Source organism: Tetrahymena thermophila, assembly GCF_000189635.1.
Source record: "Tetrahymena thermophila SB210 genomic scaffold scf_8254666, whole genome shotgun sequence".
NCBI classification, from domain to species: Eukaryota; Ciliophora; class Oligohymenophorea; order Hymenostomatida; family Tetrahymenidae; genus Tetrahymena; species Tetrahymena thermophila.
In genome coordinates this window covers 263,124-279,246 of record NW_002476433.1, presented here as the reverse complement: position 1 = coordinate 279,246, position 16,123 = coordinate 263,124, and the positions used below count along the sequence as shown (strand labels likewise).

The 16,123-nt window shown below is 22.0% G+C and overlaps 5 protein-coding genes across 5 annotated transcripts; 3 read left to right on the top strand and 2 right to left on the bottom strand. All coding sequences in view use genetic code 6, as the record gives it.

The window, feature by feature from the left end:
* Positions 1-1,401: 1,401 nt before the first annotated feature.
* Positions 1,402-3,921, bottom strand: TTHERM_00400821 (DNA repair helicase rad25; the record flags this gene model as incomplete). The annotated part of the gene is made up of 5 exons (XM_001470708.2): positions 1,402-2,073; positions 2,212-2,469; positions 2,532-2,857; positions 3,001-3,349; positions 3,430-3,921. The coding sequence occupies 5 exons, from the start codon at positions 3,919-3,921 to the stop codon at positions 1,402-1,404; spliced, it is 2,097 nt and encodes a 698-aa protein (XP_001470758.1).
* Positions 3,922-5,045: 1,124 nt separating this feature from the next.
* Positions 5,046-5,549, bottom strand: TTHERM_000400820 (hypothetical protein; the record flags this gene model as incomplete). Its single annotated transcript, XM_012797219.1, has 1 exon — positions 5,046-5,549. The coding sequence occupies one exon, from the start codon at positions 5,547-5,549 to the stop codon at positions 5,046-5,048; it is 504 nt and encodes a 167-aa protein (XP_012652673.1).
* Positions 5,550-7,744: 2,195 nt separating this feature from the next.
* On the top strand, positions 7,745-9,478 carry TTHERM_00400810 (hypothetical protein; the record flags this gene model as incomplete). Its single annotated transcript, XM_001014054.2, has 1 exon — positions 7,745-9,478. One exon carries the CDS (start codon positions 7,745-7,747, stop codon positions 9,476-9,478), a length of 1,734 nt encoding a protein of 577 aa, XP_001014054.2.
* An 828-nt stretch (positions 9,479-10,306) lies between these two features.
* TTHERM_000400809 (hypothetical protein) lies at positions 10,307-10,867 on the top strand (the record flags this gene model as incomplete). Its single annotated transcript, XM_012797218.1, has 1 exon — positions 10,307-10,867. One exon carries the CDS (start codon positions 10,307-10,309, stop codon positions 10,865-10,867), a length of 561 nt encoding a protein of 186 aa, XP_012652672.1.
* A 1,561-nt stretch (positions 10,868-12,428) lies between these two features.
* On the top strand, positions 12,429-15,771 carry TTHERM_00400800 (leishmanolysin family protein; the record flags this gene model as incomplete). The annotated part of the gene is made up of 4 exons (XM_001014053.2): positions 12,429-13,295; positions 13,374-14,231; positions 14,561-15,577; positions 15,661-15,771. The coding sequence occupies 4 exons, from the start codon at positions 12,429-12,431 to the stop codon at positions 15,769-15,771; spliced, it is 2,853 nt and encodes a 950-aa protein (XP_001014053.2).
* Between the last annotated feature and the right edge of the window lie 352 nt (positions 15,772-16,123).

Here is a 16,123-nt window from a genome sequence, read left to right as displayed (position 1 = left end):
TTTATTATGAATAATTATAATTTATTTTTTTATTTAAAAAATTGAGATTTTTTTTGCATAAACGAATTTTATTTTTGAAACAAAAAAATAATGTCATTTTATTTTAGATTTGAGAAAATTTTAAGAAATAAGCACAAAAAAATAAACATTTATTTATTTGCATCCATTTTATATTATTAATAATCTGGAGTTATAAAAGACTAAATTTTAATACATATCAGCTTATTTGTATAAATTTAATATATAAAATTGGTTTAATTCAATTATAAGCAAGATGAATTAGAATTATATCAAATATTTTATTCTATCTATAGGGCAAGAATTTTATTTACCAATGATTAATGCAATTTTTATGGAATATACAACCACAATGTAATTTATAAACTTCATTTTTAAACCTAATATTGTTCTATGTAAATTGAGCATTCATTTTAATTATGTAATATATATTTCAATAATTTTAAAGTAACTAATTTTTTTTTTAGAATATCTTCAGCCTCTTGATTATGTGCTTTTATTTACTAACAATGTAACAACCATTAAGACTGGTTTTCTTAAAAAATATTATTTTAATTTTATTAGAGCCTTATTTGGCAGTATTTACTGAAATAATAAAGGGAAAAAAAAAGTAGATTGAAAATGTAAGCCAGGACTATTTGATACCTAATACTTATTTTTTTTTATTTTCATAATCGTGTGTAAATTTTCTATTTTATCTTGATCAAAAGAAAACAAAGTTACTTCTTTTAAAACGAGAAATTCAAAATTTTTAAAATGTAATTTAATAAATAAATTCCAATACCAAATCTTCCTTATTAAGAAATGCTTTTGTTAAAAGGTAATTTTAATTAAAAGTAAAAATGCTTTTTATATTATTATTTAATTTTTATGATTATGAATTTCAATGTAAAAAGAGTGAAAATATAAGATTATTAATTGTTTGAGCTAAATCTACTAAAAATCTAATCATATATAGTAATTATTATTTTATAGTTCAGAGGGAATTAAAGCTCTTCTCTGAAATTACTTTGTTACAGTACTCAAAAATTAATTCTATGATATAGAAAAAATAATTCAACTATAACATAATGCAAAATTGTAGACTTTCCTACTCAAATCAAATAATTATTATTTTTTAAAATTTAAATTACTCAAATAGAAAAAACAAAGTAATAATTATATATTAGTTTTCTTTTTAATTTTAAATATTAATAATTTTAAGTTTTTCTGTATTAAGCAATCAGTTTAATATAATTTAAATTTTAGTTAATTTAATTTATAAACGAAACTCATTTTATTTAATAAATAACATAAAGTTTGTTTTATTAATACACATTTTATAAAATATTAAAAGGTTAAAGTTTTATAAATAAGAGATAGATTTTTTTTATTTTCTTTCCCTCAATCATCATCTTATTCATCTACTTTTTTATCAGGCTAATCTTAAATAAGAAACCAAGCATCTTTTTTTACATCTTTTATTATTTCATCACTAGCTCTTATAATTTTTTAATCTAGGATATCTGGGTCATATTTAAATTTATTACCATTCTGTTCATCTATATCTATTACTTCAAAATTAATACCTAGATCCATTAAAGATTTTTATCTTCTGTAATAGAACTAAGCCTACTCTGTATTTTTAGAGACAATAGTATAAAAGAAAGCATTATATTCTCCTTTTTGTCCTTCTTTTCTTCTCATAATTCTTCCAAGTCTTTAAACTTCTTATCTTCTTGAACCAAATTAAAATCCTATTTAAATACACACATTTGCAATAGGTAGATCAAGTGCGGTATCACCAACACGACTCAAAAATAATGTATTAATTTCTCCCTTTCTAAATAAATCCAACCAAACTAGCTTTTCTAGCAATCCTACCTCACCATATATTGCAGGATATCCCATTTTTTAAGAGTAGTATTTGAGTACAGGAATCTAATCACAAAAGACTAAAATCTTATCTTTTCTTGATTCGTGGAACTTAATTAAGTAATACAAAAGTTTAAATTTTTCTGGATTTCCAGACTACAAAGAAGGCTTATTTTTAAATTTTCTGTCTTTCATAAAATCCTATTGTAATATAATAAATAAATGTTAAGTAATTAGTTTTTTTTTATTAGTGAAAATAGAATTTGATTATAATTTTATAATTTTTTAATAATAAAAATTGATGAGTAATAAATGTTTTTTTTTTTAAATTAAGTTTACTTCGCAACATTCATGCATTTTACAACGAAATACAACGCAATATGGCTTAGCTAAATAGCTGTCCTAAATTAGCTCTGATATATTCGCTTCATAAAGTTTAGGACCAATAACGTGGAAAAGATCATCTATTTTATTATCTTCTCTGTATGGAGTTGCAGTTAATCCTATCTTCAATTTAAAATTGAATTCCTCGAATATTTTTTTATATGTAGAAGCAGCTGAGTATTGGGTTTCATCAGCTATGCACAAATCCCATTCCTATTAAATTAAATCAATCAAGTTTAAATAATTGAAACCACTTTTGTGAATAAATTAATTACCATTTCTTCTTAAATGTAATGATCCATTTTGGTTTCATATTTGGATGACGTATCCATATCTTATCTCTTTTCTTTTTGAAGTTTATTTGATTTGATAATACTAGAGAGTTGCTTAAATGTAGTAATCAGTATAAAAGGTTTCGTTTGCTTTTCTTGCAAATTCTTAGTTTTACCAGTATAAATTTTAATTCTATCTGGTTTAACTGTTGTCCATCTTATAAATTCATTCTTCCATTGTTTAGTAGCTGTATCTATATCGCATATAACAATAGTATTTCCCTTTATTTTTTCGGTTACTATGATGCCCAACAATGTCTTTCCAGCGCCTGTTAAAATTAGAATAATTTAATATTAAAAAAACAATTTTATTTTTTAAAAGTGTCTAAAAACCAATTATTTTTAATAGTAATTAGACGCTTATATTTTAATGGAAAAATAAAAGTAATAGATAGAGTGATTATTTAATTACCGCATGGAAGAACAATAGTAGCACTTCTAGGTTTTTCACAAACGAATATATTTTTAAGTGCTTTTTGTTGGTATATTCTTGGCTGAGTGATTTACCTAAGCTCAATATCTAACTTTTTATATGGTATTTAGACATTACTACTTAGATCATTTTGACTTTCTTTATCATCATGATATTCGTTAATTAATGAAATTCCTTCTTTTATAATTTTCTCAGTGATTTGGAACAAATTGTGTTTTTATTTGATTCTGTAGAATTTGAAATTCCAAACTCTTGACTCCTCTTAAGTTTAAAGCAATTACTAAGGAGGATTTTATTCCATTTCTATTATACTTTTATAAGGTTCCTCCTATTTTTACAATAATTAATTAATAATTTGGATTAGAATCAGTAATGGAAATAAAAACAAGATGGAATTAAATTGCTTACATCAATACGGATGATTTTTTCAAGAAACTCTTAATGAATTTTGAGATAATAATTCTTTTTAATCATATAAAGATAAGCAGACCCTGCTTTTTTAGTTTTGTTTTCTATAAATTCAATAAAACTTTTAGGAATCACCTCATTTTTAGAGTACTACATCAAGCTTTCGATGATCTTTTCTGCATTTAAATTCAAACTCATTGCAGTATACATAGAAAACAGAGTTATTTTATACACATGGATGAAATTTGGTTTGTTTACAGGCTCAGCTATTTTAATAAGAAATTCATAAACTTCTTTATACTTTTCATGAAATGCTTCTACAAAAATGTATAATGTTTCAGGAAAGAATCCCCTATTTTCTTGAATTTCAAATGAACTACTATAATCCCTATCAGCAGGCTTTAAGTAGAGGCAATATTTTTAATGATTTTTCTTTAGCCTAGCTTCTGGGGTGTTAGAATAATCAGCAATATACTAAACAGGTACAGACATATTTTCAGAATATAAATTTTTAGTTTAAGCTAATATCTTTGCTAAATTACTACTAAATTAGCAGCTTAATATTAATTATTTTGATGATTATTAAATTAATAATAATAATAATATTAACAACTAATTTTATAAATACTAATACTACTTACTTGCTCATTCATTATAAAAAAATTTTATTTAATTTTCCAAAAATAATCTATACTATTTCAATCAATTATTTTATTAAAAACTAAAACACTTTTATTAAAAACAAAAACACTTTTATTTTTTTTTTTCATTATTTAGTCTAGTTTAAACTCCTTTTTTAACAATATATAATAATCATCATAATTTATTTTATTAAAATTTCCATTTATTTTAAAAGAATATTTACATGTATTAATATATATTAATAATAATAATAGTATTTTTGATATTAATAATAATAGTATTGTGGCTATTAATTATTTTCATTTATAATACGCTTTTAAAATAGAAAGCTGATGTAAAAAGATAAAATTGTAGAAAGAAATTCAATTGATTTATTTATAATTTAAATTACAATTTTTACTTTAAATAGATCAATTTCGATATTCGTTAGCCATTTTTTATTTTTGATAAAAATTTATGTTCATTTAGTAAGAATGAAACAAACATGAAAGAATATAAAAAGAATTTATTTATCATAATTTTAGATTTATGAATAATAATCAAATTTAGGATATTTAATTAAATAACATAAAAATTCAATGATAAATTCAATAATCATCTATTTTATTAAAACTTAAATCAATTTAAGCAGCATTTTAAAGATAAAAAAATGTTTATTGAAATAGAATATCTGACAAATAAAATTAATTTTTAAAAATGTTTCATTTAGAGGTAATTTAATTTTTTTTAAATATGTATTTGAATATACTGAAAATAAATTAATATAAAAGTAAAATAATTTTTTTATAAAGCAATATATTTATTAAAATATTATTTCTAGAAAAATGGTTTTTTAAATGTTGATTATCATTTATTTGTTTGTTTATTTTTGGTTAATAAAATTGGTTTGATTAATAATTGATTAATTTAATTTAATTTAGTTTTAGTTTTAATGTAATTGTTATTATGTATGTTTGTTTGTTTTAAACGGTTCTTCAACAAATTATTTCACTTTGGCATAGAGAACCAATTTCATCTAAAGATCCTACATGCTTTTGAACATGTATTTTTAGCTTAGGGATTCTGTAAATGAAAGCAAAGTCAGAGAATTTGTAAATGTAATCCTAAAGATGGTGATAAAGAAAATTGTTTCCATATTTTTATCCATTAGATTAAAGGCATATGGATGCTTAGCAAATGTAATTTTGCATATAATTTTGAATTTCTTCTATTTTGTGATAATACGAAGATATGAGATCGCAATAATTATCAGTATCAAGAGGGATGGAGGTCTATGTATTTTAATTTTCAATACTTTCTACAACGATCACTAAACTGTTGTCTATTCTAAATGTGATATTTTTCTTATATTGTTATAAACTTCTGTAAAAGTTTTTATTTGTTTAGAATAAAATGGTTTCTAAACTATTGAAAATGCTAACAAATTGTTGTATTTAATCTAATTTGAAATCTTTATTGACACCGTTAACACAGCCCATTTATTTAAATATTGTTTTGATGATTTGTTATTTGTTAGATATTTATTTATGTATTTTTTAATTAATTTATTATTATTTGGTTTCTAAATAATTATATGATTAAACCTTTAATGCTTTTCTAATAACTAACTATCTAACTAATTAATATATTGTATTTACGTTAGAATCAATCTATTTTAAATAAAATAGACATATCTAATCAAATCTATTGAACAACAGTTAAATAGTGTTTTACAATATTACTATCAAGTCTTAGTATTAATATACCATTTAATAAGAATTTGAATACTTCTTTTTAAAAACAATCAATCGCGATAATTCTGCTAATAAAATTATTTAAAAGTAATTTTAAAATTTTTTATAACATTTTAAAATCTAATTTTAGATTTTAGTTTCCTGTATTAATTTTTTATAACTAATTTTAAATAATATTTATTAAAGTTTTGCCTGAATTAAAAACAAGAAGATTAAGTATTAATTTTATCATTTTTAAATTGTTGTCTATTTCGTAATTATTTGTAATAAATAGAGTAAAACTCTTGAATAATTTATTGGTTCCTTTTATATAAATTTGTTAAATTTCGAGAGATTATAATAGATTGTAATATTTTTCAAAAAGTGTAAAATATTTCGTTAATGTATCAATAAAAAACTGAATTAATAGAAAAGAAGTAACCTTTGATAGCATATTATCATTTAATTGAGGAAAAAGTAATTTCGATTAAAAGAGTAATTATTAATATTCGCACACGATATAAGGAGAAAAACACAAGAAAAATTAAAAGGTATGTATATGAATTTATTTTTCGCATTTCTAAGATTTTATAAATTTTAAATGGTTCTATTTCTTGATCTATTTTATATAATTATATATTTTTTTATTTATTACTCATTTAATATCTAATAAATAAATAAAAAAGACACATAACCATAATAATTTACAAATAATTTCTACTTAGATTAAATATAAATAAAAATGGAATTTTTTTAAATTAGTATGAATAAAATAGTATTGTCGTAGATAATTTTAAACATTAAATTACTAATCCCAAATATTTTTTAATTTAATCTCAAAAAATATTCAAAAATATACATAAATATCTTTGAATAATTCTTACATCTTTAGTGAATATATTCGTAAAGAACATTAAAAATAGAACGAAATGTATGAAATAAAAATATTAACATTTATTTACTTATTGTCAAAATTATAAATAAAATCAAATACTAAGAAAATTATTATTAAATTCAAAATTGAAAAATATTTTTTAGTTATAAAATAATTCTACTTTCTATCTTATCGATATCTAATTCATTTATAATATCAATTTTTAATATTTTAATCATGTTAATTTATAAATAAGAAAAAGATGATTTTTATAATTTTTATTAATTATTAAAATGGCTGTTCTAATTATTAATAAATTTCTGATTTTTTTCTAAGATTTTAACAAGGTAAATTTGAGAAAAATTTAATTGAAAAAAAATAATTTCTTTTTTTAATTTAGAATTTATGTTCTATAGAGATTTGAGTCTAAATTATATAATATATTTAACTTAAATAAATTGGATTTTCACTTGAATTCTCGTTTCTTAAAATAATTAAAATATATTTTTTATTATTTATATTTTAAATATGAACTGTTTGGTTTAATTAAGTACTGTCTTACCCAAAATAAAACCTTGATTTCATAGTAAAATAATGCTATTTCTTGATATTATCTATTTAGATATTTTATTTGATGTTATATTTATAAAGGCCTAATCTCAACTATCGATTCAAAAACTTAGAGCTTCCAATGTCATTTTTAAAGAAATTGAAAAATAAAATATTTAATAATTTTATCTTAAATATAAATTTTATAATTATTGTTGTGTATTACTTTTTTAAAAAGTAAAAATTTGAGATATTTCAAAAAGGAATTTAAATCTTTTATAGACTTGCTTGATTTGCTTCTTAATTTTTGATGTAGAAATTTTTTAATAATCTTTCGATAATTACTTTCCCCAATAAATTTTGATCTGTATTTTAAATCTATTAAAATAGCCATAAAAAGAAAATCAAAGGATGTTTTAGATATTTCTCTTTTTTTAAAAATCTTTTTGCCAACCATCTTAAATATTAGATTTCATTTAATTTTTATATTATATTTATCATCTCAAAAAAATATATAGTAGTATAGATATCCTCTAAAATGGGTTGTTGCTGTTCTAAATAAAATAAAAATAATAATGAAACTTAAAATACTATAAATAAAACCTCATAAAATTCTAGTGGTAATAAAAATAATGCTGCTACAACTATTAAAAGTTAGTGTCAAAAATACTTATCTGAAAATGAATAATAAAATGTTGAAAAAAATAATTAGATATTAAGTTCTGAAAATATTTCAATTAAGCCAAAGCATTTGAAAAATCAGAACTCAATTTAATCTTTTACTAAAGTGGTAAAGAAATTATAATATGAGTAAAATGGAACTCAATATACACATGAACAAGAAGAAATCTATTAACTTCCAAATGATATTGACCAGTTTATGTCAGATCGTAATATATAAAATGCTTCCTATGAATTAAAAATTAGTGTAATTGGACATAATTCTAATTCAAACTAAACTAAAGCACTTTAATATAAAAATATGATTGTTTTAAATAACTTTAGCAAGAATGAAATACAGAGATTCGTAAATGAGAATATAAATTTTTCAGAATTAGATTTTTAGTAATTAAAATATAGCAAATAATTTAACTAGTTTAGGTAGTATCAATACTTCAAATAAAAAGAATAAAAAAAGCGTTTAGCAATTAAAAGTTAAGAGGCAGAAGAGAGTGAACAAATAGAATCAAGTATGCTAGAAAAAGTTATAGAGAGTCAATATGATTTGTATGAGTGTGCGCAAGAGATAACTCTACTCGCTTTAAAAAATATTTACAATTAGAAAGGAATTAATTTGTTATTTAAAAAATCAAAAGAGAGCAAAGAAAACTAATAAATGAATTAAAGTGTGATAAGCTGTAATAAAAGCTATATGTAGATAGATATTTAAGAAAAAAAAGACGATTATGATGATATCTAAAGACATATAACTTAAACAGGATTTGATTTAGAAACTTACTATCAAATAAGATTAGAAAATGAAGATGAGTGGAACTATTAGCTTGCAGAAAAAAATAAAGAGGTTTTTGCAAAATATTTTAAGTCAGAAATAATAAAGAAATATAATAAATTGAAAGACGATGACATTATAATCCTCAATATTTCAGAAGGTTCTATAATAGTTGACTTTATGTGCCCTGAGCATATTGAAAACATAAAAATAGGAAGTTAAATATTTGATAAAATTCCTGTTAAATATATTGTCTCTGAGCTTCAAATACCAGAAGATTATTTTAATCCTGATTATGATATGTATTGGGAATAAACTGATGAAGAATTTTATAGAGGAAATATAAATGGCTTGGAATAACAATATCACCTACCTGTAGGGTATTATGGACTAGGATTAAAAGTCCTCGACAATGGAATTTATCCTGACGATGGATGGTTAAATTCAGATACAAGTGATGCCACATGGATTGTGCTTTTTCATTCTACATATGCAGAATGTGTTTATAAAATTCTATAAGAAGGGTTCAAACCAGGAAATGGTTAAGCTTATAGAGAGAGTGAATGCCGATTTGGAAGAGGTAAAGTTGGTACTGGTGTTTATTTTTCAGATAAAATAGAGAGATGCGAAGAATATGGTGGTTTAATCTAGGTTGGAGAAAAATATTACTCACTTATATTTTAGTGCAGGGTTAATCCTAAAACTGTAAAAAGCCCACAAGATGAACAAGAATACTATATATGTAATAATCCAAGAGATGCTAGACCTTACAGAATATTAATCAAAGAATAAATTTATAATCATCAGAATCAATAAGAATGATTTATTTTATAAAAATTTAGAACAAACAAACAATAATTATATTAAATTATCACTTAAAAATTATATTTGATTCTACAAAAATGAGTTTATATTTAAAATAATAGTATAAAAATAAATATTAATTTATTAATTATTATCCCATTTTGTTCTATTTGTTTTATTTATTTGAAAATACTTTTTATTTTTTTTAATTTTTCAAAATAAAATTCAAAATAAAAAATTATTTTTGCTTAAAAAATAAAAATAATTATTCTTACTATCTTGTTAATCATTTATTCATTTATAATATTAATTATTAATATTTTAATCATGATAACTTATAAATATTAAAAGTTCATTTTTATAATTTGTATTTATTATTTAAAAACGCTATTCTAATTATGAATAATTTTCTTCTTTTTTTAAGATTTTAACATTGATAAATTTGAAAAAAATAATTTCTTGAAATTATATGTTATTATTGAGATATCAATCTAAATTATTTTATATTTTTAGCTTAAATAAATTGAATTGCCATTTGACTTATCTTTAAATAATTAATATTTATTATTATTATTTGTATTTTAAATATAAATTGGTTTTTAAGCTTTGTCTTTCCCAAAATAATTCTTTGATCTCAAAGTAAAATGATGATATTTCTTGATATATATCAATTTATATATTTTCTTTGAGGTTCTATTTATAAAGGCATGCCTTTTAGAGTTTCCTAGGTATTGCTTGCTTCATTTTTAAAGAAATTGAAAAATAAAATATTTACTAATTTTATCCTAAATAAACATTTTATAATTATTATTGCGTGTAGTAATTAAAAAAAATAAAGTATTTAAAATGTTTCAATAAGGAATTAAAATCTTTTATAAACTTCATTTATTTATTTATTTTAATGTAGAATAAAAGTATTATAGAGGAAATATAAATGGCGTGAATTAATAATATCACACACCTGTGGGATATCATGGGCTAGGATTAAAAGTTCTTGACAATGGAATTTATCCTAACGATGGATGGTTAAATGAAGATACATCTGATGCCACATGGATTGTGCTTTTTCATTCTACATATCCATAATTTGTTAAAAAAATTATATAAGAAGGGTTCAAAGCAGGAAATGGTTAAGCTTATAGAGCTTGCGAATGTCGATTTGGAAGAGGTAAAGTTGGTACTGGCGTTTATTTTTCAAATAAAATAGAGAAATGTTAATAGTTTGGTGATTCTATCTAGGTTGGAGATAAATTTTACAGGCTTATATTTTAGTGCAGAGTTAATCCTAAAACTGTAAAAAGCCCAAAAGATAGAGAAGAATACTATATCTGTAATAATCCAAAAGATGCTAGACCTTACAGAATATTAATCTAAGAATATATTAAGGATAAAGATAAAAAAAATTGATTCATTTTATAAAAATTACCAAAATAATATTAAATAATGATTCTAATATTATTTCTAATTTCACAAAAAAATGATTTTTTATTAAAAATAATTTAATAAACTCCTAAAAATATTTTTTCTAAAGATTTATTGTATGTCAGACCACCATTTTATTTTATATATTTAAAATAGATTATCCTCATGTGTAGCACTTCTGTAGATTTAAAAATGCATAAAATTAATTTTTTAAATGAAGATATTTATTTTACAATTTTTTTCTAATACATTTTTATTAATTAATTTTTGTTTTAATTACTTCATTTCATGTTAATACATAATTAATAAACCTAATAAATCCTTCTTCTTTGATACATAAAATTGATAATCGTATTATATTCTTTTATAAGTATTATCTTTTGAAATCTAATAAAATTTTAAACAAGTCTCTTTTTTGAATTTTAGATTTAATACTTGAAACCTAATGGATGAGGAAAAATATATTAATTCTTTTTTGAGTCGATGATTGCTTGAATTTTCATAAGTCACATTAATAAATTCTTAATTAAATTTCCAAGAAGAAAAATGCAATTTCAAGCAAGCTAAATATGATTTTAAATATGCGATTAAAATAAAACATTAAATTTTTCAAAAATCTCAAATTAATAATGATTTATATCAATGCTAATGAGTTGAAAAAAATGTTTATTTTCGCTAAAATATAATCAAAAATAGCCAAAAAAAGTAAAATTTTATTCAAAAGGTTATTATATAAAGAGTGTTTGGAAAATTATATCTAGAATTCACTATATTAAGCCTTTTTCCTTCATTTTCAATAATAATTATGTTTTTTCCATTATATGAGTAAGCTTTAAAGAAAAATTAATTTCAAATAATCACAACTGAAATCAAATTCTTATCTTTACTAAAAATAGAAGATGTTACAAATTATTTCTAAAACTATCTTCATAATTCATTTAGGGTTTCGTTCTATTGAGAGGTATGAATGAATTTTTATAATTTAAATTTAGATTTATAAGCAACTCGAAAGTGGTATAATATCCTAGGTTTCTAAATATTGAGATATTACGGTACTAGTTTGTTTATTGTATTATTTTGATTAATATGTAGACTTTATGAAATTTTTAGTTCTATTTATCTTTTTGTTCTATATTTTATTTATAAAATTTAAAATTTAAATTATTTTTAATATTATAATAAGTCTACTTTGTTCGTTAATTTTATCTATCTCATATATCTGGAAAAATATGTATTCGATAATTCAGTAATTAGTAAAATAAATTGTTTTGAAATTTTCAATAGATACAGAATTTATTTAATTTTTGAATAAATATTTAAAGATGGGATTTTAATGGTAATAAACATTCTAGTTATCTATAGAACCTTATTAATAAAGAAATTTTGGTTTTCTAAATTAATCATATCAAACCATTTTATGTTATGTACTAGAGCATTTAATGTGAAGAATAAATAAATTCTTTAATGATTAAATTTATTTTCAAAAGCATCTAAAATCAAATCTTTTATTTATAAATTTAATTAAAGAAAAAAAAAGATTGATAAAATGAAAAATCAAAGTAAGTCAACATTTATATTTTTACTGGTTCTCTTCATTCTAAGCGTTCATATAAGAACCCACTAAGAGATTTCCTGCTCTCATGATTAAGATGAGACTATATAAGAGAATTATAGATTAATTAATGAATACTTCTAAAAAAACCCAATCAAGAATTCTAAAGACAACTAAAATAGAAACTTAAGTTCTTAGAAAACTCAGCAAATCAGAATTACTACAGATTATACTCGATTGTCACAATAGCCAGAAGGTCCAGCTATATCTCAGGCTGAAAAGGATTATTTGATATCTTTGTCAAATACAGCTATTACATTTTTTTCTAATTTTATCAAAGTCTAACCCAATACTAAAAATAGTATTTTCAATCCTAGATAAACTAATGGAACTTGTCTTGCTGTTGTACCTTCAGAAAATGATAAAACCATAGGTATTGCTGATTCAGACCTACATTTATATTTCTCATATTTTAGTGACTCAAAATCTTCAGAATTAGCTAATGCTGGGTTTTGTAATATGTAATAAACTTATACTTATATAAGACCAAACTTTGGAAGAGTATAGTTTAACATAGCTAATATTAAAAATGTAGGGAACAAATTTAAATCTTTCTAAAATAACCTAAAGACTGTTATACATGAAATGATTCATGTGCTTGGCTTTACTTTTGGTGCAATTGAGCTATGGAGCAATAGAGAAGCCTATGGTTTGTTAGGAGAAGAAGGAGCTAATAAAATTCTCACTACTTTAAATCTTAGAGGTATTGATACTTATCTTTTAGGATCTTCAAATGTATTAGATACTGCCAAAAAATATTATAACTGCTCTGAATTAGTGGGATAACAATTAGAAAATTAGGTAATTTAATAATTAATCATTTAAAAATATAATTTTAAGCTAAATTTAAAATAATAATTATTTTTATTATGTTTTTAGGGTGAATCTGGCTCCAAAAATTATCATTGGGAAAGAACGATTATCAGAAACGAGCTTATGACAGCTTCTGCAATGCTTGATAATACGAAATTAAGTGTATTTACTGTAGCATTGCTGAAAGACACTGGATATTGGGATGAGGTTAATGAAAATTTGTCTGAACCCATTTACTGGGGAAAAGATAAAGGTTGCGATTTCTTCTCAAATGCTTGTTAAAGCACTACCTAGAGATATGAAGAATATCCTGCAGATAATATTTAGGCTTGTTCCTTTGATTATGACGCACAAGGATATAGCACAAAAGAGGATACGTACGGAGATGATTGTAATTTAATTTAAAGCTACAGGAATCGTTTATGTGATAATATTGATAATTAAAGTCCATCAATTGAAGTAGGATAATATAACATAGATGTATTAAATGATTACTCAAATAATTCAAAATGTTTCATTTCAAATTTAAAGCATCCAAACCCACAATATGATTATGAAGAAAATAATCTAAGATGTCATTAATATTAATGCTCTTCTGATAAAACTGAGATAATTATAACCTTCTCATTACTTCCTGGAGTTTAGTTAGTCTGTGGAATCAATGACCAAGGTGTTTAAAAGGATGTAGTGTTTTCTGGTTTTAATCTAGGTTAATTAACTTGCCCAACTAATATCATGAAATTATGTGATAATTAAAACTGTGTAAACTTTTGTAGTAGTAATGGTATTTGCGTCAAGGGATCATGTTTATGTAATTCTGGTTACGGTGGTATTGACTGTAATACAAAATGCAACGGTTTTATAGATCTAGGCGGTTCATGTGTTATTAAATGTCCAGATAACACATTTGCAAATCCTGATAATGTATTTTTTTTTTATTTTTCAAAATAACATCTTTCTTTTCAGTTTATTTTTATTAATTTTATTTTAAAATTTAAAATCAATTCACAAGCAAACTTATAAAAAATTGTTTAAATACTATTAATTTCAAGTTAAATAAATATATTTTTATAAATAATATATTCCATAAATTTTCATATTTTAACACCTTTCCCAAACTTGTTTGGTTTTTTTAAGGTTTAATATTAAATAAAAAAAATGAAAATGCTTAGTATTGATATAATTTCATCTTAAAATCCAAGAATTTACGGTATATATATTTGATAAAATTATATTTAATAATATTAAAATAGGTTTGTAGGCCAAAATGTCCTAACGGATATTATGCTTAGAAAAGTGGTAATTTATGTAAACTTTGTGATTTCTCTTGCTCTTAATGTATTGGTCCTAATAGTGACTAGTGCTTAGCTTGCTAATTTTTAACTTATCTAGATTCTAATACATGTGTTTAAAAATGCCCTATTGGAAAGTTTGCAGATAATCACTCTAAATCTTGTTAGAGTTGCCCTACTGGATGCATTGATTGTACTAGCTTGTCTAGTTGTAATGTTTGTAGCGACGGATATGAAAAATCTGGAGAAACTTGTATTGAGTCATTATGTACTAGTCCATGTAAGACTTGTAGTTCTAATCCAACATTTTGCCTATCTTGTTATAGTGGACTCTACCTTTCACCCCAAAATACTTGTGTTTCTTCTTGCCCAGAAGGCTATTTTAAAAATAGTTTAAATATGACTTGCACTAAGTGCCCAATAGGATGTAAAAATTGTTCAGATGCTAAAAATTGCACTTAATGTGATAAATTAAATGGGTATAGATAACAAGGAACTGACTGTACCCTTTGCATCTCTCCTTGTGCAACTTGCTCATAAGAAAACCCTAACTCTTGCTATTCATGCGAAAATAATATGTTTATTTAAAATAACTAGTGCGTTTTAGCTTGCTCAAAAGGTTTTTATTTAGGAAAAAATAATGTTTGTCATCAATGTTTAGATGGCTGTGAATCTTGTAGTGATAGTAATTCATGTATATCTTGCAATAAAGATTATTAACTCTTCTCTGATAAAAATGTATAAATTTGTATTAATTCAACATCATGCTTTTCTCCTTGCTCTACTTGTAGCAGTACATTTTAACCTACAACATGCAAAACATGTGAAAGCAATTACTATTTGCAAGGTTAAAAATGTGTAACTTAATGTGATTTAGGCTATTTTAAAATGTAATCTAATTCTACTTGTGTCTAATGCCCTCTTAACTGTAAAAAATGTTCTAGCTTGAATAACTGTGAGACTTGCTATGATAAATATGTAAATTAAATAAAATTATTTTTTAAATATTAAATTTTATTTGATTATATCAATTAAAATTATATTTTTTATACTTATAAAAGGAAATTAAGTAAAATGATAGCACTTAAATATGTACTTAAATACAAATAAAAACATCTGGCTAATTATTGTAATTAAGTATTATGGTTTTACTCTTAACATTATTTTTTTGAATGGTTAGCTCTAAAGAATAAAAAGTTTATATTAAAAATAAAATAAAACTTTAATCAAAAAAGTCTTAAAGTATTTTCATATATGTAATTAATGAATTTATTTGTTTAATTGTAAACATAAATTTTTTTATAAATTTTAAATATAACTTAATTTTTTAATACTCCAAATAAGAAATATTGTAGATATTTATAAAATTAAACTTTAAAAATTTGATAAAAATTAGATGGATAGAGAAATTAAACTAAGGCTCAACTTTAAAAACTAATTTATTTATTTACTAATTAAAAAAATTTTTGTTTTTGGTTTTTATTTATTTTTTTTATTTTAAATAAAATATTATCACAAAAAATG